Source organism: Lampris incognitus, chromosome 3, assembly GCF_029633865.1.
Source record: "Lampris incognitus isolate fLamInc1 chromosome 3, fLamInc1.hap2, whole genome shotgun sequence".
Classification (NCBI taxonomy): domain Eukaryota; kingdom Metazoa; phylum Chordata; class Actinopteri; order Lampriformes; family Lampridae; genus Lampris; species Lampris incognitus.
The window spans coordinates 108,023,322-108,047,445 of NC_079213.1; the positions used below are offsets into that span (position 1 = coordinate 108,023,322).

The 24,124-nt window shown below is 43.3% G+C and overlaps 1 protein-coding gene across 1 annotated transcript; it reads right to left on the reverse strand.

Annotated features, from left to right (window-relative positions):
• Positions 1 to 1,587: 1,587 nt before the first annotated feature.
• LOC130108931 (regulator of G-protein signaling 5-like) lies at positions 1,588 to 22,788 on the reverse strand. Its single transcript, XM_056275571.1, has 5 exons — positions 22,653 to 22,788; positions 19,941 to 20,054; positions 14,513 to 14,574; positions 6,770 to 6,936; positions 1,588 to 4,597 (listed from the first exon to the last, which is right to left on the reverse strand). Exons 1-5 carry the CDS (start codon positions 22,694 to 22,696, stop codon positions 4,433 to 4,435), a joined length of 552 nt encoding a protein of 183 aa, XP_056131546.1. The 5' UTR covers positions 22,697 to 22,788; the 3' UTR covers positions 1,588 to 4,432.
• Between the last annotated feature and the right edge of the window lie 1,336 nt (positions 22,789 to 24,124).

Here is a 24,124-nt window from a genome sequence, read left to right on the forward strand (position 1 = left end):
GGCATTTCTTTTACTTTTGCCCCTCTTTACATTAAGTGAACCAGAAGACATACTAATGCTGTTTTATTATTATTATTATTATTGCTTTCTGAGATTATTAGGCTATTATTCAGTACAATTTTACCTTTTCATTTTTTTTTTAATCTTAACCCATCCCACCCCAACATCATGTTGGGGTGGGATAGGTATTGTAGTGTACATTAAATCACATCCGTACATCAGTGCACAGCGATGATGAAATCTGCTGTTTTCTCGGCACCGTGGAGGAACTTGGACATCTTTGTTTATGTGCACACGGTGCACTTATAGCTGCGGTGAGCTTCACACGGTGAGACATGTGTCAGAAATGTCCCAGCCCCCTATGGGGGCCACAAAAGGTTGTGGCCCTTTCCATTTATTTCTAGGAACTTGGAGTAGAAATGGATGCGTCCATGCTAGCCGCTGACAGTGTTTGTGTTGGCAGCTGCTCCCACAGCCGCATCTGTTTCCGCTCTGTTTTTTAAATACGCAACCTTGTTGGGGTTTTTTTTCTTTTCTTGTTTTTCCTCGGCTCTTTCTCTGCGTGGCAAAGCCACGCATCGATCCGGAAAAACAGAAAATGAGGAGTGAGAAAAAAAAGGTTTTGCAGATGATCGGAAAAGGGAGAGCGAGGAGTCCAGTGCACATAAACACATTGCTGCAGCACGCTTTAGATCCTCGCTCACGTCGGCTTTCGTCTTGGCGTTCTGAGGCTGGTGCCCCTTCGATGAGGCCAACGAACGCTAGCAGAAACTGCAAAGGTGTTCGGAAAATTCAACTCAAGCCTACTGAAAGGTGAAGGGCACTGTCAGAAAATCAGAGCCATGCTGGAGGAGTCTCAAAATGACCCGGAAATTCAATCACATGTACACAAATGGGAATTCTTTAAGTATAAGGTCAGAAAATATTCAATTTCTTTTAGTAAAGAACAAACTCTTATGGCTAGAAAGACCAAAGTGTGGCAGGCCAAAGACATGTGGGTCAGGTGAATCGGCTGTACTAAATTGTCCCTAGGTATGAACATGTGTGTGTGTGTGTGGGTGTGTGTGTGTGTGTGTGTGTTGGCCCTGTGTGATTGTCCAGGGTGTCTCCCCACTGGCCGCCCAGTGACTGCTGGGACAGGCTCCAGCATCCCTGCGACCCTGAGAGCAGGATAAGCGGTTCGGATCATGAGTGGATGGATGGGTGGATGGATGGATGGATGGATGGATCCCTTTGATGATAAAGCAAAGAATGTTTCATGTCCACACGCACAGAGAGAGAGAGAGAGAGAGAGAGAGAGAGAGAGAGAGAGAGAGAGAGAGAGAGAGAGAGAGAGAGAGAGAGAGAGAGAGAGAGAGAGAGAGAGCGAGAGAGAGAGAGTATGGATAGATATCTATAAGAAAAAAAGTGACAACTCAAAATCAGATGTTTGTTCTTTTATGATAGTGAAATGACACGTGAGGACTCTGAATAGTCCTCGCCAGTCTCTGTTGCAGAGAACCCCGGATTCCAGCGCGGTAATTAAGAATAACTTAAGACACAAATATGTTTAACCGGTAGATATTTACATGGAAAAATAAATACATCTTCAGAAATTGAATGCATTTATGTTTTTTTTTTATGAGGTTGACTACAGAATGTACATGCAAATAGCTATATCAAATTATCAGTACCCAGCATTGAATTAAGTCTTTGTTTTGTTTTGTTTTTTCCCCCTCCATTTCTTTAGTTTGGTTGTGGGTATTTTTGTTGTGTTTGCTCGACATTTTAGGTTAGGACACTAGACTGGCCAATCTGTGTCACAGCAAACCTTCATTCATGCCATTTAAAGGGACATTTCTTCTCCTGTGACCAATTCATAGATTCAGATGTGTGGGCTGTCATTCAGAGTGTGGAATTCTAATTATTGTGTAACACTATAAAACATACAATACATATTTAGAAAAAAAATCAATCCAAATTGTATGGCTCTTAGCCTTGGTACTACGTTGTCAACAAGGACTTATAAAAAATGCTGAGTATCTAGAACATTCTTGTGATTAATATGACAGATGCTCTCGGTAAATATTTTTTTTTAAAAAAGCATGCAGGAATAGATATAGTGACACTTCATGATCGCTACATAGGACTGTGAGAGTACATTACTGATTCTTTAACAGTGAGCATGACACCTTTTCCATCCTCGAGTTCATCTTTTGTCTCAGCTCGCTTACAGTATTTGGTGCCGGGTTACATGTCTGTGGAACGATAAGGCTCAGTGACGTCACTCTGAAAAGCATAGTGGCGAACTGTGTAGACGCCCCCATTCGTATTTGTGTGATTAGTGTCCTTTCTATTAACTTTTACCTCTATTTATGAGGCTCAAGTGTGACTATGTTTATACGTGGGTGGCTTATAGATGGCTCCCATTTCCTTACGTTTTCCCTTTCATGGCAAAGACCCTCAGGAATGTTTCACGGAGGATGGAAAGTTTAAGTGGTTTCTCCGTGCCGTCCGCTCAGAAAACGGTGTTGAAAACAGAATCACAACGCTGAGATTGGGTCTTGCATCGTCACATTCTCACCCTTCTATATTGTCCTGCACAATAACACTGCATCAGGGAACATGGGACGACTTATGGAAGCTAGATGGGATGACATATCTTTCTCTGTACTGCACTTTTTTTTCTTTTTTTCTTTTGAGATTCTCTCTTTATTGATTTTCGCCATCTCTACAACTTGCAATGTAGCGGTAGCCAGGGAGGCTAACCACCGAGCCAACACAATACTTTTCCCAAGGACAGCTCTCATAGAATACATTAGAATCAAAGTGGGCCTTGATCCAAATCCTAACTCACCGACTGTGCTCATACGAGTGTGTTTCTGTGTTTTGTGTGTGAGAGAGAGCGAGACAGAAAGAGAGACAGAAAGAGAGACAGACAGAGAGACAGAAAGAGAGACAGACAGACCGACCGACAGAGACGGACAGACAGAGACAGAGCAAGAGACATACAGAGAGAGAGAGAGAGAGAGAGAGAGAGAGAGAGAGAGAGAGAGAGAGAGAGAGACATATAGACAGAGAGAGAGAGAGAGACATATAGATGCAGACAGAGAGAGAGACATATAGATGCAGACAGAGAGAGAGAAAGACATAGACGCAGAGAGATAGACACAGACAGAGACATACAGAGAGAGAGAGAGAGAGAGAGGGAGAGAGAGAGACATACAGCCAGAGAGAGAGACATATAGACAGAGAGAGAGAGACATATAGACACAGACAGAGACATACAGAGAGAGAGAGACATATAGACGCAGGGAGAGACATACAGAGAGAGAGAGACATATAGACAGAGGGAGAGACATACAGAGAGAGAGAGACATATAGACACAGGGAGAGACATACAGAGAGAGCGAGCGGGAGAGAGGGAGAGAGAGAGGGGGACTATAGTCTGATCATTCTGACTCGGGATGCTGATATACGGTGACAGGCTGACCAATGCACACGGTTCTTGAGAAAACAAAATAATCTGGGCCTTGTTGGAAATGTCTCAAGGCACATATACCCCCCCCCCCCCGCTCCCCCAATTGTTTCTTGAGAAGAAGAGCTGACTGTTTGACTCTCTTAGCGGTTAAGATTCAGCATAATTTTCCAGCTATTTTCTTTTCCCAGACAGAAATTTGGATGGCCTTCGAGGATGAATCACTCGGCGTCGGCCATGGAGAGTCATATAAAGGGTCAAATGATTCTTCTCTTTTGTGTCCCTTCCCTTTTTTTTGGAAAGCTATGACACACTAAAAAAAACCCAATCCCTGGTCGAGACAAAACGGTAATATTATACTTCTTTAACTGACTGAGCTTTAATATAACCAAGTTAACTGTTACACAGATTCAACCTTCCATAGGACAAATTGCAAAAAGGTCTTTCATATATCCCGTATTTTGGTGAAGGGTACATTTATTAGCTGAAGTTGTTCTAGTCAATACAGATCTGTCAGTTCTGCTGATAATAAATGAGGTTTAATTTAGTTTAAAATGAGGCCGTTCTCAGAAAGTGACCTCTCGTCACAATTTTCCAGCCTCACCGCCTGTTACATCATCAGTTCAAGATCAGCCCTTATGGACAAAATTTCCTAAACCCAAAATTTGCATAATATGCAGATGTTATGAAATTAAACTTCCGTGCTTATCCATGAGGGTGGATGAGCACCAAAGTCAAAAATGAAAGACTGTCATCTTTATAAATTACTCTGTACCGTGGATGTTGCGTGCATAAAAGGTGTCTTTTTGGAGTGGAGGTTGGGGTTTGGGCGTATTTGAAAAAAGCAATTTTATCAAAGTGAACCAAATGACCTAGTTCTGATTTAGCTTAACACTTAACTTTTAAGGGTTTCTTGCGGGTTCTGAATTATCGTACTAATTGCTGATTGAAATGGCTTCTCTCATTTGGGCTCGCTTAATTGACCAGGAGCTCCTGGAACTGCTCTGATCGGAGGAAGCGTCCGAAGGAGTCTTTCTCCATCAGGGCATAGATCCTCTTCTGGGCCAGGTCAAAGGTCATTGGGGACAGCTCCACCAGGTTCCTCAGAGTCTTATCCTTGGTGAAGTGGTCAATGTTCACCTGTCATTGGGGACAGCAATATCACAATCAATATATAAACAGTACTGTGACGATGATAGCGATGATGAGGATGATGACATCAGCGATGACAATGACAATACAGTGATTCAGTTTCAGTGTGGGATGATGATAATGATGAGCTGCTCAGAGAAGAAGAGGAGCTGATATCCTATCCCAGATGGTCGCCATCATCCTCCCCGATAACATCATCTGCTCCCCTATGATGATTTCATGCAATGTTTCCTATGGATAAACCTCCTAAAAGGCGATTCAAGAGTACATAAAGAAATCTTACATAATTTGAGCGTTTCATTTAGAAGCCAACATTTTCTTCTTGGAAGGGGTCGATATTTTGTTCATCTCCAAGTAGACAAAGCACGGGAAAACTGTCTCTTACCTCGTTCCCCATCATCCTACCCTCCCTTCCCTGACTCACTGCGTCAATTCCAGAACAATTTCAGAGGGCTGTGCCTTTGTTTACGACATGAATAATTTACTGTAACGCTTGAAAAAAAGGGGTCAATGTATAAATTTCTTTCCACTCCCTTGCTAATAAAAGTGATTTAGAAACCAGGCCTGTGAGTTGTTTGTTATAACTCAAGTAAGGCCTTCTTCTCTTAAAGTAACTCCAATGTTCCTCTTCAGAATGTGTATGTGTGTGTGTGTGTGTTCATCGTGTCGATGTGTAATGATGTATTTGTTTTAGTGTATTTCCCCCCACACTCTGCAGCCCCTCGGAGCCCACATTCACTGAACGAACAACCAATACCGTCTGTCTACGCCCACCTTTCTTTCTTTTCCATGGAGCAAACAAACCATAGAGGAATGACTTGCAACACATCGAAGAGCAAAAGCGTACAACGGCAGTACAGGGTGGGCCAACTTTGGCTGCAGCCGACCTGTCCGCTAACTCTATTTGGCGTCGCCACTTCGATTCCTCTATACTGAAAGTTTGCCAACTTCCCTTTCAACGCCAGGAGCTCTCGAGGCCCTCGGATACCGTCTGGTAAATCTCCCCGTCCGCTAGCCACTGCTGTAGAGGGGGCAAACGCTTCCTCTGAAGGTCAGACCCATGCATTTAAATGTCCGACCGGCCGTCTCTGGAATTACTGGCTGGCGCAAAGTACCGAGTTGTGTGCGGCTCTGAGCATATTCAGCCGAAAACGGTACGCTCGAAGCCGACACACCGGCAAAAACCCGCGTTGAGGCGACAACCCGATACTTGGTTCTGTACAAGCCCGTCTCGAACAAGACGTTCCACGACGTCGATTCCCAACATTTGGTCGCACGATGCCTGTCAGCTAGTCTAGCGGGGCCAGACGCGATGTGATGAGAATGCATGTAAATATACTGACAGACGTCTGGCCCGGTGGGACTCCATGGCAACCTGTCAAATCACATCCAGTCACATGCTCACGATGAATCAGCCTATTGATGAATGAGGACGTAGTTGAGGACACCCGCCCTGATTATCCACTTTAGTACCGCTCGATTAGAGATGGTGACGTGTAGGTATGGGTATGATGTGGTTCACACCCCCCCCCTTTTTTTTTCTCCCCAATCGTGTCCAGCCAATTACCCTACTCTTCCAAGCTGTCCCGGTCGCTGCTCCACCCCCTCTGCCAATCCGGGGAGGGCTCCTCACCTGACAGTGAGGAGTTTCGCCAGGGGGATGTAACGCGTGGGAGGATCACGCTATTCCCCCCCAGTTCCCCCTCCCCCCCTGAACAGGCACCCCCGACCATCCAGAGGAGGCGCTAGTGCAGCGACCCGGACACCTACCCACACCCGGCTTCCCACGTGCAGACACGGCCACTTGTGTCTGTAGGGACGCCCGACCAAGCCGGCCGTAACACGGGGACTCGATGGCTCACGTTTCCTAATGAAAAAAAGAAGCTAAGCTTAACACACTGTTACACTAATCGAGGCAAAATCCCCTATGTGTAGAAGTGTCAGTGTCATTTGGGCGGAGGAAATGAAATGGTGGGCCAGTTCCAGCGGCGAGACGGAGAGACAGAAGTGTCTCAGCACAAAGCTGCACGTGAAACTACACGTTGACTCCTGGATGAGCTACTTTCACTCTGCTTGTACGTCTTTATCTTTTCTTTTTTTTTTGTCTTATACTTCTCTTCTTCTTTTTTTTTTGCACGGGAAGCCAGAAGAGTCTCTGACCTCTCTGGGTCCGTCGGTCTGGATGAAATCTTCATAGATCTTCTTGGCCTTGGCCGCCATCTTCACTGGGTTCTTGGTCTTCTTGAAGTCCTCACAGGCCATCCAGAACTCGATGTTCTCCTCGCTGAACTCGGACTGCAGGAAGCTACGGAAGGTAGCAAGGCCATCTGGGGGGGGGGGGGGGGGGGAGAGGGAGAGGGAGAGGGTGAGGGAGAGCGAGAGAGGGGAGAAACAAGGCAAGGAGAGTTGAAAAGACCCCTACAAAAATGCACTGACATGAACTATTCATGGTCTTTATACACTAGAGTATCACAACAGGAATACTGTGTTTGTATAGTTATATCATTACTTACAGTAGCCATGTAGTATTTTCAGTGTTAGTCTCAAGTTTTATTATAATTCAATGATTAATTAATCATAATCCTATAGTCTTTTCAGTTATCAGTTTACACTATAATCTTATCCATTGTATGCTTGTATAGTAGGGAAGTATTGTACATGGTAGAGTAGAATAGACCAGGCATTGTTAAAGGGCAAGTCCCCCGCCTTAATACCAAGTCGGTGTGCTGTAAAGAGACCATCTGAAAAATAAAATGTAAAACCGCTGCAGCACAGCCAGAGAGATACTGCCGTCTACGATGTCCGTTAACCTTGAATACTGCATTACCCAGAATGCCACGGGCTAGCATTGCCGTCCATCTGATGACAAGGGCGGGGGGGGGGCTTCACTTCTGAGACTCATGGTGGAAGTCAAGCATAAAGTGCTACTGTTGTACTCTTAAAAATGGCTTCACCTTATAAACTGCTTCACAAAAACAATAATAGCATAACCAACAGAGCCACTGAATTTGTTTTTTTTTCTTCTTCTATAGATTACCAACTAAGACACAGATACCCCCCCCCCCAGTGGAAGTTTGGAAGTGTCTGATGTGTAGAATCGATTAACTTTCCCTTTAACGTCAAACAATAATAACTACATTTGTTTTTATTTCACTAATAAAAAAGTACGGAGGTACGCAAGTGTGTAGATAGACGTCCAGTTGACGGACGCTCCCATTTGTTGAAGCTGTTTTAGATTTGGTGGTTTTTCTTTTTGACTTCACCAATAAGGAGTATTTTTCCCATTTTGTCCAACTCCATGACGTAACGCCGCAAACTCTTCTTTCAAATTCAGACTAAAAAAAAACGAGAACAACGTACCGGACGGTGAGGTGAACTTCTGCAAATGGATTCTGACCGCAGTCTCACCAAAATAAACAAATAAATAAATAAATAAATAAATAAATAAATAAAACACACGTATACACCTCAAACAACAAGCTGGGATCAGAACGCCGGCGTGATGTCAACGGAAATATCCACCTCAGATATGCAGATAAGCAAAGCCTGGCCTGAATACCCAGAGGTGTGGTGTAAAGTATGTAAAGTATATCACGTTAGCGATCTACTTCGCTTTGTGTCTCGAGCCACAGCGCCACCCACCACTGAAAGGGCTGGAAGGCACCGAGAGCGCGACGGTTATCGAACAAAAGCTTGATAATACCTCTGCCCGTTCCTGTTATTTGCCATATTATGAGGACTACTGAAGTATAACACAGTGACTAGCATAACACAATGCCTGCAACTACGTCTCATTGTATGAAAAAGCATATGCGGCCCAGGATAAGCGTCCCTCTATTGTGTCAGGCTTTTATCTGCAATCTAAATGACTGGTTTGGGTACAAAATGCCACCGAGTAGCCATGGAATACTGCACGGCTTTGAAATGACCTACAAGGATAGAAGTGCACACACACACACACACACACACACACAGACACACACTGTATACTCAAAAGCAAAGTGAAGACCTTCACATTATGTCATGATTCAAATTGGATCTTCTATCTTTCATCTTTTTTGCATGAAATGAAGTGGAGCATAGTGCTCCACATACGCACCACAAGTTTCACAAGCCTAGAACTGATTAAAATACAAGTTATTTAAGGCAGCTGAGACATCCCCCCCCCCCCACCACCCTTTTCATTACATAATAGCCAAATGCATTGTGTATTACTGCAACGTGTGCAAGGCAGCTGAGATCGTGACCACGTTTGAGAAAAGTATAACTCGTTCAGAGTCCTGTGCAAAATAACGAAGAAAAATACCATGCAGAAGTATACTACATGTTGTGGGGATAAATAACCGCAGCTTGGCAGGTTTGCAGCTACTGGGTAATAACTCAACTTTGCTGGGATCATTTAGACATCTCCCAGGAGATGTTACCATAACAGCAATAACCCCCGACACACACACACACACACACACAACTCAAGCAGGCATATAGGGTAACACTTTATAATAACTACACAAATGAAGCATTAAGTATTCGTAACTGCTGAATTCCTCATTTGTAAAGTATTTTTAAAGCAAGACCTGCACCAATAGTTAAGTGTGTGTTGATAGATGTTTCATAAATACTTATTAATACTGCAATTCACGATTAATTCAGGCAGTCACTAGTTGTTAGTGAAGTATTTTATCTAAAGTGAGGACTTTCTATGCCTTGCAAAGCATTTACAAAAGAGACTGAAAGGCCGGCAGTACCTTGACGCTCGCCAGAGTCTAAAGCAGCATAAGATCCTTTAGAAAGTGTAAATATATGATTAACAAACTATTTAGATGTAGATTTGTGCATGAATTAATCATGCATTGCAGTATTAATAAGTATTTATAAAACACCTATTAACACACACTAACCATTGGTGCATGTCTTGCTTTACAAATTTTTTACAAATTTTTTTACAAGTGTTTTACAAGTGTTTTACAAATGCTTTACAAATGAGGAATTCAGTAGTTACGTAACTGATGCTTCATTTGTGTCATTATAAAGTGTTGCCGCATGTATTTAGATGTAGATTTGTGCATGAATTAATCATGAATTGCAGTATTAAGTATTTATAAACCATCTATTAACACACTAACCATTGGTGCATGTCTTGCTTTACAAATTTTTTTACAAATGTTTTTACAAGTGTTTTACAAGTGTTTTACAAGTGCTTTACAAATGAGGAATTCAGTAGTTACATAACTGATGCTTCATTTGTGTCGTTATAAAGTGTTGCCGCATGTATTTAGGTGTAGATTTGTGCATGAATTAATCATGCATTGCAGTATTAATAAGTATTTATAAAACACCTATTAACACACACTAACCATTGGTGCACGTCTTGCTTTACAAATTTTTTTACAAATGTTTTTACAAGTGTTTTACAAGTGTTTTACAAGTGCTTTACAAATGAGGAATTCAGTAGTTACTTAACTAATGCTTCATTTGTGTCGTTATAAAGTGTTACCGCATGTATTTAGATGTAGATTTGTGCATGAATTAATCATGCATTGCAGTATTAATAAGTATTTATAAAAGATCTATTAACACACTAACCATTGGTGCATGTCTTGCTTTACAAATTTTTTACAAATGTTTTTACAAGTGTTTTACAAGTGTTTTACAAATAAGGAATTCAGTAGTTACTTAACTAATGCTTCATTTGTGTCGTTATAAAGTGTTGCCGCATGTATTTAGATGTAGATTTGTGCATGAATTAATCATGCATTGCAGTATTAATAAGTATTTATAAAACACCTATTAACACACTAACCATTGGTGCATGTCTTGCTTTACAAAATTTTTACAAATGTTTTTACAAGTGTTTTACAAGTGTTTTACAAGTGTTTTACAAGTGTTTTACAAATGCTTTATAAATGAGGAATTCAGTAGTTACTTAACTAATGCTTCATTTGTGTCGTTATAAAGTGTTACCGCATGTATTTAGATGTAGATTTGTGCATGAATTAATCATGCATTGCAGTATTGATAAGTATTTATAAAAGATCTATTAACACACTAACCATTGGTGCATGTCTTGCTTTACAAATTTTTTACAAATGTTTTTACAAGTGTTTTACAAGTGTTTTACAAATAAGGAATTCAGTAGTTACTTAACTAATGCTTCATTTGTGTCGTTATAAAGTGTTGCCGCATGTATTTAGGTGTAGATTTGTGCATGAATTAATCATGCATTGCAGTATTAATAAGTATTTATAAAACATCTATTAACACACTAACCATTGGTGCACGTCTTGCTTTACAAATTTTTTACAAATGTTTTTACAAGTGCTTTGCAAATGAGGAATTCAGTAGTTACGTAACTGATGCTTCATTTGTGTCGTTATAAAGTGTTGCCGCATGTAGACATGCATGAAAACGTAAACCCCCCCCCCCCCCCATCGCTCTCTCCCTTTCCCCTGTCCTCTGACGGCTGTGGTTAAGGTGGCTGCTCAGCAACCGCCCGTCAAGTGTTACTAATGGGGCTGCGGAGAGCTGGCTTCTGCATGCTGATGCTGAGCAGGCGTCGTCCCAGGTTCAGTGTGAGACCACGACTCGAACCGATCCGTAACACCTGGAAGTGCGACTGTTTTGACAGACAATTGTAACGCAGGGGAGATTTTCAGCAAGTTTACACATACCACTAAGACCGGTTCATCATCCCCCCCCCCGCCCCGGGTCTTTCTGTGCACTGGTCTGTCTCTGCTATAAACAGCTGAGGTGGTGGCTAGTCTCTGGCACATGAAGGCCCCGTTTCCCTAAAGTCACAGGTCCTTTACCCCCGATGGCCAACGCCCGTAATTCTGTTCGACCCGCTGAGATGTCCTTGGACACTGCAGCAGCTCTAGCCAAGCAGCTTTCACACGGCTGCATGCACAGGAGTCCTGTGAGCAGCTGATGAGGTTAGAGTCAGGCGAGATGTATCTGTGAGAACACCGAGACCGACGCCAGACCCCCAAGGAAAGCATGCTTTCTTTCCAGGGGAGAGGTAATCCTGGATGCCAGCTGTTATACAATGAGGACGCAAGCTTTAACAAATGTATAATTAGCAGACTGGGACTCAGTGTTGGGTTGTGAGTCAGCTGACGCAGGGCGATACCATCGAAATGTGATTATGAAACATTTCAGCCCTGTGCCGGCCTGGCGGCCTGCCACCCGATGACTGCTGGGACAGGGTCCGGCATCCCCGCGACCCTGAGAGCAGGATAAAGCGGTTTGGATAATGGATGGATGGATGGATTTTGAAATTCTGAGTTTTGGTCAGGTTTCTACAACAGAAGCGTGTCTCGATGGTCACGTCTCCATCTGACTTTTGCTTAAGTTTCTTTCTTTTTTGCCTTCCTGCTCGCTGCTACACCCCCCCTCTGCCGACCCGGGGAGGGCTGCAGACGTGGGGTTGCCAGCGGCTTCTTTTCGCCTGACGGTGAGGAGTTTCACCAGGGGGACGTAGCGTGTGGGAGGCTGACGCTCCCAACCCCATTTCCATTTGTGTGTAGGTGTTTCCAGAAAAGTTGGATCAGGTCATCTGGACACTAGGTTTAGCGGGAAAACGTTTCGTCCTTCATCTGATGATGATGATGATGATCATCATCATCATCATCATCATCATCACAAAAGTCATATTATACCGTCATACTAATATCCATTCTCGAGTATTCGTATTGTGTTTATTCATCATCATTGTTATCATTATCATCTTAGTCAACCGGTTTCACATCCTCCTCCTCCTCCTCCTCCTCCTCCTCCTCCTCCTCCTCCTCCTCCTCCTCCTCCCTCTGATTGCTACATGTTTGTAGCTTGCACATTTCTGTGCACTTCAGTTTGCTGGCAAGGCAGGAGCAGTCTAGAAGCGTGTGAGTCTATACACACTTGCAGGCCATACGTTCCAAGATGGCCACTGGTGCTGGGGGGTCCCTGCAACCAGTCTAACATTAGCAGACCTGTGAGAATAAGTGGACGATATTGCTCATCTATTTCGGTGAGGCGCCCCAAAATGTCTAGAAATTACTGATAAATACACTATTTCATTATTAGAGCAATATGGTGAATATTTATTTATTGTATTTATTATAAGCAGATCTTCGTCATCAGTTGTCCATCCATGTCCTTTTGGCTCTGGGATGCCCGGCTGTCCTTCCGGGCAGCGCCTGCAGACTGCTGCCTGGTAATTGGCGCGCTGTATGCAGCTGCAAGGGGGGGAAGTAGACTGGACTCCACTTCACCCCTTTCGGTGCAGAACAGCGGGTCATGCAGGTCACTGACATCACATACGCTAGGCTAGATAATGGTGCATACATGCTGCAGCCAAATGATTACATATTGCTGTACAATTCCTCTGATACAGCCCAGGATGTTCCCTGGGGTTTGAAGGACTCTTGGAACGTCCTGTTTCCTTTGGCAAGTTTGGGAGTACTGACCTTTCCTCGTCCTCCAAAAGCACTTACAGTATCGCAACCCCTAAAGAATGTACACCTACCTACAAGAGCATCCCATAGGTCAACTCCAAGGAGCTGGGCAAAGGTCGCTGATGTTGATGTACCTTGCCCGTTTCCAAGTGCCACATTTCTGACACAGGGGGCAGTTTCATCTTCTTACATTGTCCGAGACAAAGGATCATGACGGCTGCATCCCAACTCACTGTAACGGAGGTTTGATAGCCATTCTGGCGGGCATGATTTGCATGTAGGAGGAAACGGGTATCCACCTACTCACGGGAAGATGTCAGCTCTTCACAGGTTGCGAATAGCTGCTTGTCCTGAAGCTTTACCCGGTTCTCCGCCAGCTTCCACCGGGCCACCAGGAATGTTGTCAAGGCTGTTTCGCTGCCGATTACTTAACAGCTTTCTCCACTGCACAACATTGTGTCCCGGGACACTGTTCTTCCATTGCATGCTGCTTGCTGAATCACGACTGCCTCTCTCAGCATCCTTGATCGATGTAGTTACTCCAGAGCCGGTTTCACTCGGAGGCCAAGGGAAAGCGTGGCCTCCCCATACATATATTCTTTTCTTTCTTTTTTTTTTTTGGTGACCAAATTTTTATGGGTTTTCCCTTTTTTTCTTGACATTTGCTTTCATTATGGAGGAAGCATATCCTCCAAAATCATCAATATAAATAAATAAACAATTCTATATCAAAATCAAGTAACTGAACCATTGTGATGACATTCCACAACACATCGCCATCTTCTCACTAAGGTAATCACATGTGCATTATAAATGTACATACATTTACATTCACATAGTGAGATGGAATGAAATAGAAAAGTATGTGATGTGAATAATACAGAAAAAAATAAAATAACGTGTACCCAAGATAAGCACATCGGCGTGTTCTGGCCTTGCCAAACTCTCATAATTCGATCGAGATTTATTATGATTTTCCAACTCCCATTGAAACCTCCTATAATCCTGATTACCCTCCGTCCTCCCGTCCATCTTTTTGACCCCCTCCCACCCCACCGCAGCGACCCGAGTTCTTAGTTCTTTTAAACCATAAAACTATTACATAAATATATTTTAATAAACTAAAGTTATTATTTCCACGGCTGTATCTTTATTGAGTTTTGCCCTTTTCCTTGTTATCAATACATTTCATGTATTACCATATTTTTTCTTCTTTAGCTAGTGTAGGGAGTGAAACAGCGCCCCTTCTGGTAGTCATGACGTTCTACCAGTGCTCAAGGGAGGCCAGACAAAGCTGGCCTCCTTTAGAGAGAAAAAAGTAAAAGTTTTAGCCAATCAGATTGAGACCAGGCTTGACCGAGCTCAACATTAAATGGTCAATTCATCATTAGAAAATAAAAACAAGCGAGGCCAGGTTGAACCAATCAAATGTGTGTGTGTTTGTGTGTGTGTGTGTGTGTGTGTGACTTACAGTTGTTGGACAGGACTCGGTCCAGTGACTCACGCCATTGAGCAGCGTCCTCTGAACTAGGCCTGGAATAGAAAACAGGAATGTATCAGGACCCTCAGACATAACAAGTCAGACATCATCCCACTATGCGCTCAGTTTGAGTGGTAGAAGACTTAGTTTTGTTTAATCTTATCACCGCCTTTCTTCACATTAACCTTACCACATAGTTGGGGGAACGTTTTCATGTCAACTTGTGAGCAGGGCTTTGCCGAGTTGACAGCATGCTGAAAGAATGTGAGGAGCCAGATAACATCTTGTTACTCCCGCGAGCAGCCATTCACACGCCAGCTTGTTGGGAAGGCCAGCAATGTTATTGATAAGCTTATCATTATTCTAAGATATTTCATCCATCCATTATCCGAACCGCTTATCCTGCTGTCAGGGTCGCGGGGACGCTGGAGCCTGTCCCAGCAGTCATTGGGCGGCAGGCAGGGAGACACCCTGGACAGGCCCGCCGGGCCGTCACGGGATATTTTATGATCGTCTGAAAATTTTAAGGCCGAAAGCCACTCAAAGTTTCCTTTAACGTCCTCAGACGCTTCATTATTGTTGAAAGCACGAGCCACTGATGGTTACAGAGTGAATTCATACCCTCGGTGAAACCTTCACGTCTTCCAAAGGCCCGCAGGAGTCTAGGATACCTTTTCAGGTCCAGTTTGATCTCGTTTAGTGGCATTTTTAACATTGGCTTAACATCCATTTTGGAGGCTGTTCCAGTTGCTGTAATTTTTTTCCTTTTTCGTCACAGTTATTGAACTAGCCAGTTCTCTTGTTCTTCTGTGGTGCCGCCATTGCATGGTGGTTTGGGAGGGTGTAGACTAGCGTTGCGCATCCCTCGATGTAGGTGTAGTCGCTGAACATTTCTTCTCACCTGCAAGCTGCAGATTGGCGGAATGTAACCTGACTTCCTCCAGATCCACCCACTGCTACAAAGCATAGGCAGTGGCCCTTTTTCTCCCCGGTTGTACTTGGCCGATTACCCCACTCTTCCGAGCCGTCCCGGTCTCTGCTCCACCCCCTCTGCCGATCCGGGGAGGGCTGCAGACTACCACATGCCTCCTCCGATACTTTTCACCTGACAGTGAGGAGTTTCACCAGGGGGACATAGCATGTGGGAGGATCACGCTATTCCCCCCAGTTCCCCCTCCCCCTTCCGAACAGGCACCCCAACTGACCAGAAGAGGCGCTAGTGCAGCGACCAGGGCACACACCCATACCCGGCTTCCGACGCGCAGACACGGCCAATTGCGTCTGTAGGGACGCCCGACCAAGCTGGAGGTAACACGGGGATTCAAACCAGTGATCCCCGTGTTGGTAGGCGACGGAATAGCCCGCCACGCCACCCAGACGCCCCTTGTCTTTCTTTCTTTTTTTTTAACCTGTGCTGTGGGCGGGCTTGGAATATGACAAAGGGAATTTGCTCGCAAATGTGTCCTAGACAGAGTTAATCTGCAGGTGGAGTTCAGGTTCTCCACCTGCAAAGGCAATCTTTATCAATGATCATGACCCGCTTATAATAACCCCATCCTTAGAAGGATCTGTGGGGTGACAAGCGCTCAGGGCTTGTGTTATGCAGCTATAGCTACCGCCGGTCCCCCTCATTATCATGCTTGATCAACTAAAGAACCAATCAGCATCGCTTCTCCAAGAGGGGACCAATCCCCACAAGTGAAACAAGGAGACTCGGAAACGAAAAACGACAACGTGCATCTGATAGGACAGAGACAAGTGTAATGTCCATGCTCTGTAACATGTCCTAGTGATGTTTCTGGTGTTAGTGTTAATGTTTATTCTGGTCACAAGGGGGCGCTCTAGGTTAAAGTGTCGTATATGTGAGACGTTCTTGGGTCGCGTTAAGCCCGGAAGTAGTGGAGTGAGAGAGGAGTGTTAGTAGCCATGGATAGCAGATACACTAGCAGATGTGCCGTTGTCGTTATGCAAAAGTTCCACTAAAGATCCCAGAATGCAGCTTCATGATATTTAAGTTTTTATTTTCAAACTCTACGAGAAAAAAAAGAAAATACGGGGAGAAAGCGCTAATTGGAAGGGTGTAATCAAGAGACTGTTCCAGGCAGATGCTAGCTAGCAATGTGTATGTGCATGTGACATGTCCATCTATGTGTACTTGAAGTGTCCACCTGTGAGTGCACGGGATTAATCCCGATAAAGTCTGGTGTTTGAGACCTGGGACTCTTCGTAGTGCTTCTGAGCAGCAGTCAGACTACGTAGCCACCCAAGGGCCTCGCAGTCATGCCGACACCCCACGACCAAGAAAACAGCCGGAGCCTAAAGCACTGAAACCCCAGAGGAACACCGAGCCAACGAGGGGGGGGGGGCAGGAGCCTGCACACTCCCGAGGACCACAAACTAGTCCACAAAAGTATAAGCTGGACTCCTAAGGCGTCCCTCCAACGCCGACTCCTAGGTGCAGGCACAGGATGTACCCGCAGGTGTGGGATCCGAGCCAGAGGCACAGACCGCCGGCCTGGAGCAGGGCCCCTTGACTGACAGACCGATGCATTGCCGGGATCGCCCATCCACGCCTGACGTAGGGGTGAGGCCCACCGCACTGCTGCCGGGTAGAAGCCCCATCTGGCCGTACGCACCGAGCACCTATCCGTGCAGCTGAATACCCCTAACCCAGGCCACCTGACGGCAACCCCCCCCCCCCAGGGCCCCACCAGCACCTGTGGATAATCAGACATGTGGTCCCCCCACCCTCTCCACACCCACGGCACCCGTCACAGAAAAGCCAAGCGGCGGGAGCAAATCTGACAGTCACCCCCATCCCGTGGCCCACACCCACCATGACGAGCCACCATCCGGGGGGCCCCGGAAAGCACATGCCGGTGCTTACTGCTGGATGTTTTATCCCCAATCAACAAACAAGTTTTGTGCTTTGTACTTCACAGCAGTTCCTGCACCTCCTAAGAATAACAGACTGATTTTGGCGCATAAACACACAAAAAAAAAACACAGCAGACCGAAAATTAAACCGGCGAGATTGAAAAACGAAGAGCGGAAGAGTAAAAATAAGTAAGCGCGTGTAGACTGTCACAGAAAAGTTCAAAATCGTGTCAGTTCTGCTAAAAAGTCATGCGCAGCAACTATTTTTTAGCAGAAAATTGGCATATTTCAGCTTTAAGTGTTTAAATGAATATTTAATTTAGCTTGTTTTTGCTTGTTAAAGTGTCTCAGCACAAAAGACTCTGTTCGACTTGTGTAGAAGCATTTGACCATTGGTTTGATTTGTGTGGAAACTATAGTTTTATCCAGACATAAAAAGCTGATTTTCTGTTAAACTTGACACAAAATTCAAAATTGTGTTTTAGTAAACACTGTCAACACACACACACACACACACACACACACACACACACACACATATATACACTACCGTTCAAAAGTTTGGGATCACCCAAACAATTTTGTGTTTTCCATGAAAAGTCACACTTATTCACCACCATATGTTGTGAAATGAATAGAAAATAGAGTCAAGACATTGACAAGCTTAGAAATAATGATTTGTATTTGAAATAAGATTTTTTTTACATCAAACTTTGCTTTCGTCAAAGAATCCTCCATTTGCAGCAATTACAGCATTGCAGACCTTTGGCATTCTAGCTGTTAATTTGTTGAGGTAATCTGGAGAAATTGCACCCCACGCTTCCAGAAGCAGCTCCCACAAGTTGGATTGGTTGGATGGGCACTTCTTTGAGCAGATTGAGTTTCTGGAGCATCACATTTGTGGGGTCAATTACACGCTCAAAATGGCCAGAAAAAGAGAACTTTCATCTGAAACTCGACAGTCTATTCTTGTTCTTAGAAATGAAGGCTATTCCATGCGAGAAATTGCTAAGAAATTGGAAGATTTCCTACACCGGTGTGTACTACTCCCTTCAGAGGACAGCACAAACAGGCTCTAACCAGAGTAGAAAAAGAAGTGGGAGGCCGCGTTGCACAACTGAGCAAGAAGATAAGTACATTAGAGTCTCTAGTTTGAGAAACAGACGCCTCACAGGTCCCCAACTGGCATCTTCATTAAATAGTACCTGTTAGAGCCTGTTTGTGCTGTCCTCTGAAGGGAGTAGTACACACCGGTGTAGGAAATCTTCAATTTCTTAGCAATTTCTCGCATGGAATAGCCTTCATTTCTAAGAACAAGAATAGACTGTCGAGTTTCAGATGAAAGTTCTCTTTTTCTGGCCATTTTGAGCGTTTAATTGACCCCACAAATGTGATGCTCCAGAAACTCAATCTGCTCAAAGAAGTGCCCATCCAACCAATCCAACTTGTGGGAGCTGCTTCTGGAAGCGTGGGGTGCAATTTCTCCAAATTACCTCAACAAATTAACAGCTAGAATGCCAAAGGTCTGCAATGCTGTAATTGCTGCAAATGGAGGATTCTTTGACGAAAGCAAAGTTTGATGTAAAAAAAATCTTATTTCAAATACAAATCATTATTTCTAAGCTTGTCAATGTCTTGACTCTATTTTCTATTCATTTCACAACATATGGTGGTGAATAAGTGTGACTTTTCATGGAAAACACGAAATTGTTTGGGTGATCCCAAACTTTTGAACGGTAGTGTATATATATATATATTTGTGCATTCTCCTTAGTTGTTTTATGTATATTGACCTGAGGCATCTATGAGTGCTATCACACTTAAGCCTCTTTTAAATTATGAATTGTTTCGTTGTTGTTTTCACGAGTATGACCTTATGTTACTTATAGTACTGATGCCAGTAAATGGCATTCATTTCTACTCAGTCAAAAATGAAAGAGAATTTAGGACAAAATACTTTACCCTATTTTTCATAGTGAATAATGTGCCTGAAAGCTGAAAGTAGATGGATGGATGGATGGATGGATTATTGTACTTCTGAGGAAATTCTTTCCACAGTCAAGTGCAGATGATTCAATGACTCATGTAGACAGGACCATTGCACACAAAAAAAAAGAAAAAAAAAAGACAGTATGCAAAAAAAACCCAAAAACCCAGAGAACGACCATAAGTTGCACAGACATCACAGACATGGCTGTTAGTCATGCAGATGGAGGGGAGATCTGTACCGTCTAGGTCTCTCCATCTAAATCCCAGTTTATTTCATGGCATAACGTAATGCTTCATAAAGTACCAGACCTTATCCGTGCTCCATGAGACACTGATAACCTTGTCTCTGTTAGCAGGGTGAAGGTACTTATCGAACCTTTTGATCCCCACATGTCGTGCCGGCTCTCAGCGCCGCTCTGCTGGGCTGCCATCAATCATCAGGCTATGCAGACAAGCATCCCTTATTCCTCACAGGGATGTACATCCCCCCCCTCCCCGTTGTCGCGTCTGTCCATCTGTCTGTCTATATGAGGAAGGAATGTTGGCTACTCACTTCTGCTGCTTCTCTGGCTTCTTCTCAGTTTTCTCAGGGTAGGGGATGATCAGGTCAATGGCATTCTCGGGCTTCTGCAGCAACACTCCCAATTTAGACTTGATCTCTTTGGCCCTGCATGAAAGAAAACAGAGAACTTCAGTGACACACTCTTTTTTTCTTTTTCTTTTGAGTCCCGCCGTTAAATAGCTTACAGTAAAGGACAAGAGGATATATCATTAGCACCGTCAAGGGGTCTTTTGTTACACAAAACGACGTGTTTGCTGGTATTTCCCATGTAGTGTAATGCTAGACAATGACAATATACTACTCATTATTCTAAATGATTCTACAATTAATTTATTTACACAAGATGTTTCATTTAAAATGACATTTTTTTAATTTAACACTTTTGTTATTTGTTTCTGTGATGTGATTAACGTGGATTAATGTGAGCTATCAGAGTATTCATTGCACTGCATAGCAAAACTTACTTGGCCCATAAATCTGACGGTGATTTGGTCTCGGAAATCCGCAAAGCTACACATACATCGCCATATTCTGACCGAAAGTAGTCAAAGTTTGTCATTTAGCTTGAGGAGGCAACAACAGAGGACAAAAAAGGGAGCGGGAAAAATGAAAGCGACGGGAGCATAGCCCATCTTTCCTCTGGAGGGAAAGTAAAACAGCGTGATCAATAATTTGTGAGATCACGGTGGCTCAGATTCAAGATCCAATCATTTCTTTTTGCCATATCAACTTCACAGTCGATTTGTAATTTGTTTTAGTGTGCTCAAAATTAACGACCGTAAACAGATAGCCACACAATACACACGAGGAGTGTGCACAAAGACATACAATTATATCCCAATAATTCAATTAATGCAACCTTAAGGCCCTTAAAGTGCATGTGCTATAGAGACTGTACTTGTACAGCCAGTGAAGCATTTAGGATGCGGATTGGTGCAGGGTAAGTGCTGGTGGGGAAGCGAGAGACGTTCTGGTCTTGATACTGGGAGTCTTTTACCCGGTGGGGGATGACCGAACAGCGGGTCGGCCAGCTGTGAGGAGTCCATTAACCTTTGAAAACCGTTCCGCCGAATGCGGACACGGTATAACTCAGAAGTGGCGGGGAGTTCACAGTCAATTAATTCTGAAGCTGTGTGCACGAGTCTGTCCAACAGTTGTTTTTCCCCTCGTGGGCAGTAGAATTGCCCTACCACGCAGCTCTAATAGAAAGCGTGCTCACTTTCTATTAGAGCTCTGCAGAACATTGCAACTCTCCACACTCCACATTTTGCTAGGCTGCCTTAGGAAGAACAGTCCTGTGTGTGGTGAGCCTTCTTCTGGGTGCTGGGGAAGTTGTCTTCCCATTTCCCATCTGCAGACCCGAGGAATTTGAAATGATCCGATAGCTGTTCCCTCTTTAATACTTTTATTGATCAAACCACCGGGTCTCGAGCGTGAGACATACATCTGTCACTCACTGAATAAAGACGCTTCTGTTTGAGACAGTAAATGTGCTTCCTCTTTTTCTTTTTTTTTCCTACCTCGGGGGCTGTTTGATAAACGATGTGGCAGTTGTGCGTTTTCTTTGTCAGCGGCATGGTCCGGGCAATGCTAAAACGTCCTGAGTCATGCAGGTCAAACGTCAGTAAGCTTTTATTTTGTTCAGGGAAAGTCTGCAAAACACCACGCGGGGGGGGGGGGGGGGGGCTGACTTATCGTTTCATTATTATTAGATTCTGCAAAACGGATTAAAATGGCTGTTTTGTTTGCCTCAGCGCTAACACAAACCTTTTAGTCGGGTTGTTATTTCATGATTTGAGTTTGTAATATTTTCCATGAGACGGTGACACGTTAAAAAGCTCAATTTCTGCCGTGGTAGTCTTTTCTATCGCTGAAATCTATTTCTAGATGATACGGAACTCAACATTTGATCCAAAAAGGATCATTGCAGCCCCACTTTTTACACAGGATCCATGCTGGTTGAATGGTTTGACGGCTTAAATGTCATTCTTACTCGTGTATTAGCTCTATGATGGGACGCTGAGGGTTAACAGATGTGGGGGGAAAAAAAGCGAGCAGAGCTGGCAGTGTAAATTCAGTTAAGTTCTTGCAGGTGGAAGCAATTGACCCGAGAATCACTGCTATCTCAACAGTAGAAATGACAAATTTCTGTTAAGATTTCAGCTGGGATGACGTCACATAGTCCCTCGAAAACACAACATATGTATGTACATACATGACTATGCATAGTCACTATGTATAGTCATGTATGTATTTTGTATGCATGCATGACTTCACGTATAGTCCTGTATAGTCCTGTATAACTATATATAACTATATATAACTATATATATATATATATATATATACACACACACACACACACACATACACGACTATATGTATATGTATGTATATGGCTTATAGAGTTATGCATATACATGACTATACAATGTCACCAGAAGACAACCAGAAACATTCAATAAAGCCAAAGAAATCTTAAATATGAAGGTAAATTCAGATAAAGTGCCCATCTTTGTAAATTTCACTTGGTGTAAAAGTCAAACAAAATCCGTGTTATGTTGGAAAACATGAACATGTAAGATTAAAAAACACACACACACACACACACGCAGGGACTGAATTCATCTTCCTACATACTGATATTTTTTTTTTTACAGAACTGCATTTCAACTCTATCACAATAGCAAATAATGGTCTCACCTCTCCAGGCAGGTTTGGGGCAAAGCTGCTAATCCTTTACACATTTTCCTGAGCTTTCAGTCCCTGTGTTAAGAGTAAATCAAGTACAGACACACGAAGTTCCCTTCCTTTTTTCTTTCCGACTGTGGCTTTCAACACATGGGCAGTTATATATATACAGACAGCATTTGGGCTGCGGGCCAACAGCTAAGCCAATCAGACCGGGATCTCTGCTGCACGGCTCGCTGAGACGCTGTGCTCGGCGGCGTGCAGAGACCCCTGTCTGTCCTGTAAGTGTTGGCTTTGAGAGGGAAAACAGCAGATTTGGGACCACAGTGTATGGGATTAACCATCAAGGTTAGTGCAACGTTCAGCTGAGGAGACGCTCACTGGTCCGGCATCCAAAGCTTTACAAGGCTTTATCACATTTGTGCACTAAAATCCATCCTTCGATGTGTGGCAGAACAATACATTGTTTCAGCATCGGCACTGAATCTACTATATATATATATACGGGCTTTTGCTGTTAGAGCCCCCCACACTATGGAGCGCTCTTCCTGCTGAGCTAAGACGAACTGAGTCTTTAGCTTCTTCTAAATCTCGTCTTAAAACTTTTCTTTTTATCAAAGCTTTTACAAATGTTTGATATTTGTTTTTATTTTTACTGTTTTTCATTTTACTCTTATTTGATCTTACTCTTATTCCTGCCTTGTCTGGTTTTATCTGTATTTTAGTTTTTTGAAGCACTTTGTAAGTTTTAGAAAGGTGCTATATAAATAAAATTATTATTATTATTATTATTATTATATACACGTGCAGAAGTCACATTGCAAATGATGCAATCAACGTAAGGCGACCGGGCCTGTCCGTCACCCTGAGGCTCAAACTTTTTTTTTACTGTTTGATAGGAAAGGAAAACTAGCAAGTTCATTTAAAAGAAGTTTGCATTTCAGTTATTTTATTCATCATTTTACTTATTTCCATTTATTTCTATTGTATTTTATCATTTATTTTATTTTATTCTATTTTACTTGTGCAATAAAATGTTATCTATGTCATCATGTTTTACTTTTTTATTCTGTTTCGTTGTTAATTTATTAGTATTGTTGCTGCAGTGTCGAGGAGCCGAAACACAAGAATTTTACCCTCTTGTACTTGTATAATGAGACGTAACAAATAAAGAACCTTGAATCTTAATTCCCTTAAATCTTGAATCTTAATTCCCTTAAGTGATATTGCAGCTCTAAGTGTAATGTAACATCTTATATTGGTGGATAGTGAGACGGAGTGTCCTGTAATCTCGATCTTTTCTCGACACCACTCTTCTTTTGACTCATTCGCAGATGAGCCCCCTTCTTTGGCGGTAAGCAAAGTTCATTATGGATATTGTGTCCATCACGGACTACCCCGGATTGATGGGTAAGTGTTAACTGAGTACAAGGTGTCACGTCGAATCAACCAGAGTATCAAACAACGGTCTTATTTCCCCCTGT

Coding starts and splice junctions, on each gene's coding strand:
- LOC130108931 (XM_056275571.1), bottom strand. CDS start 22,696: ATGTGTAAAGGATTAGCAGCTTTGCCCCAAACCTGCCTGGAGAG. Junction 20,055..22,652: donor CCCCAAACCTGCCTGGAGAG/GTGAGACCATTA, acceptor TCTTTCATGCAG/GGCCAAAGAGATCAAGTCTA. Junction 6,937..14,512: donor CCGAGTCCTGTCCAACAACT/GTAAGTCACACA, acceptor CCCCCCCCCCAG/ATGGCCTTGCTACCTTCCGT.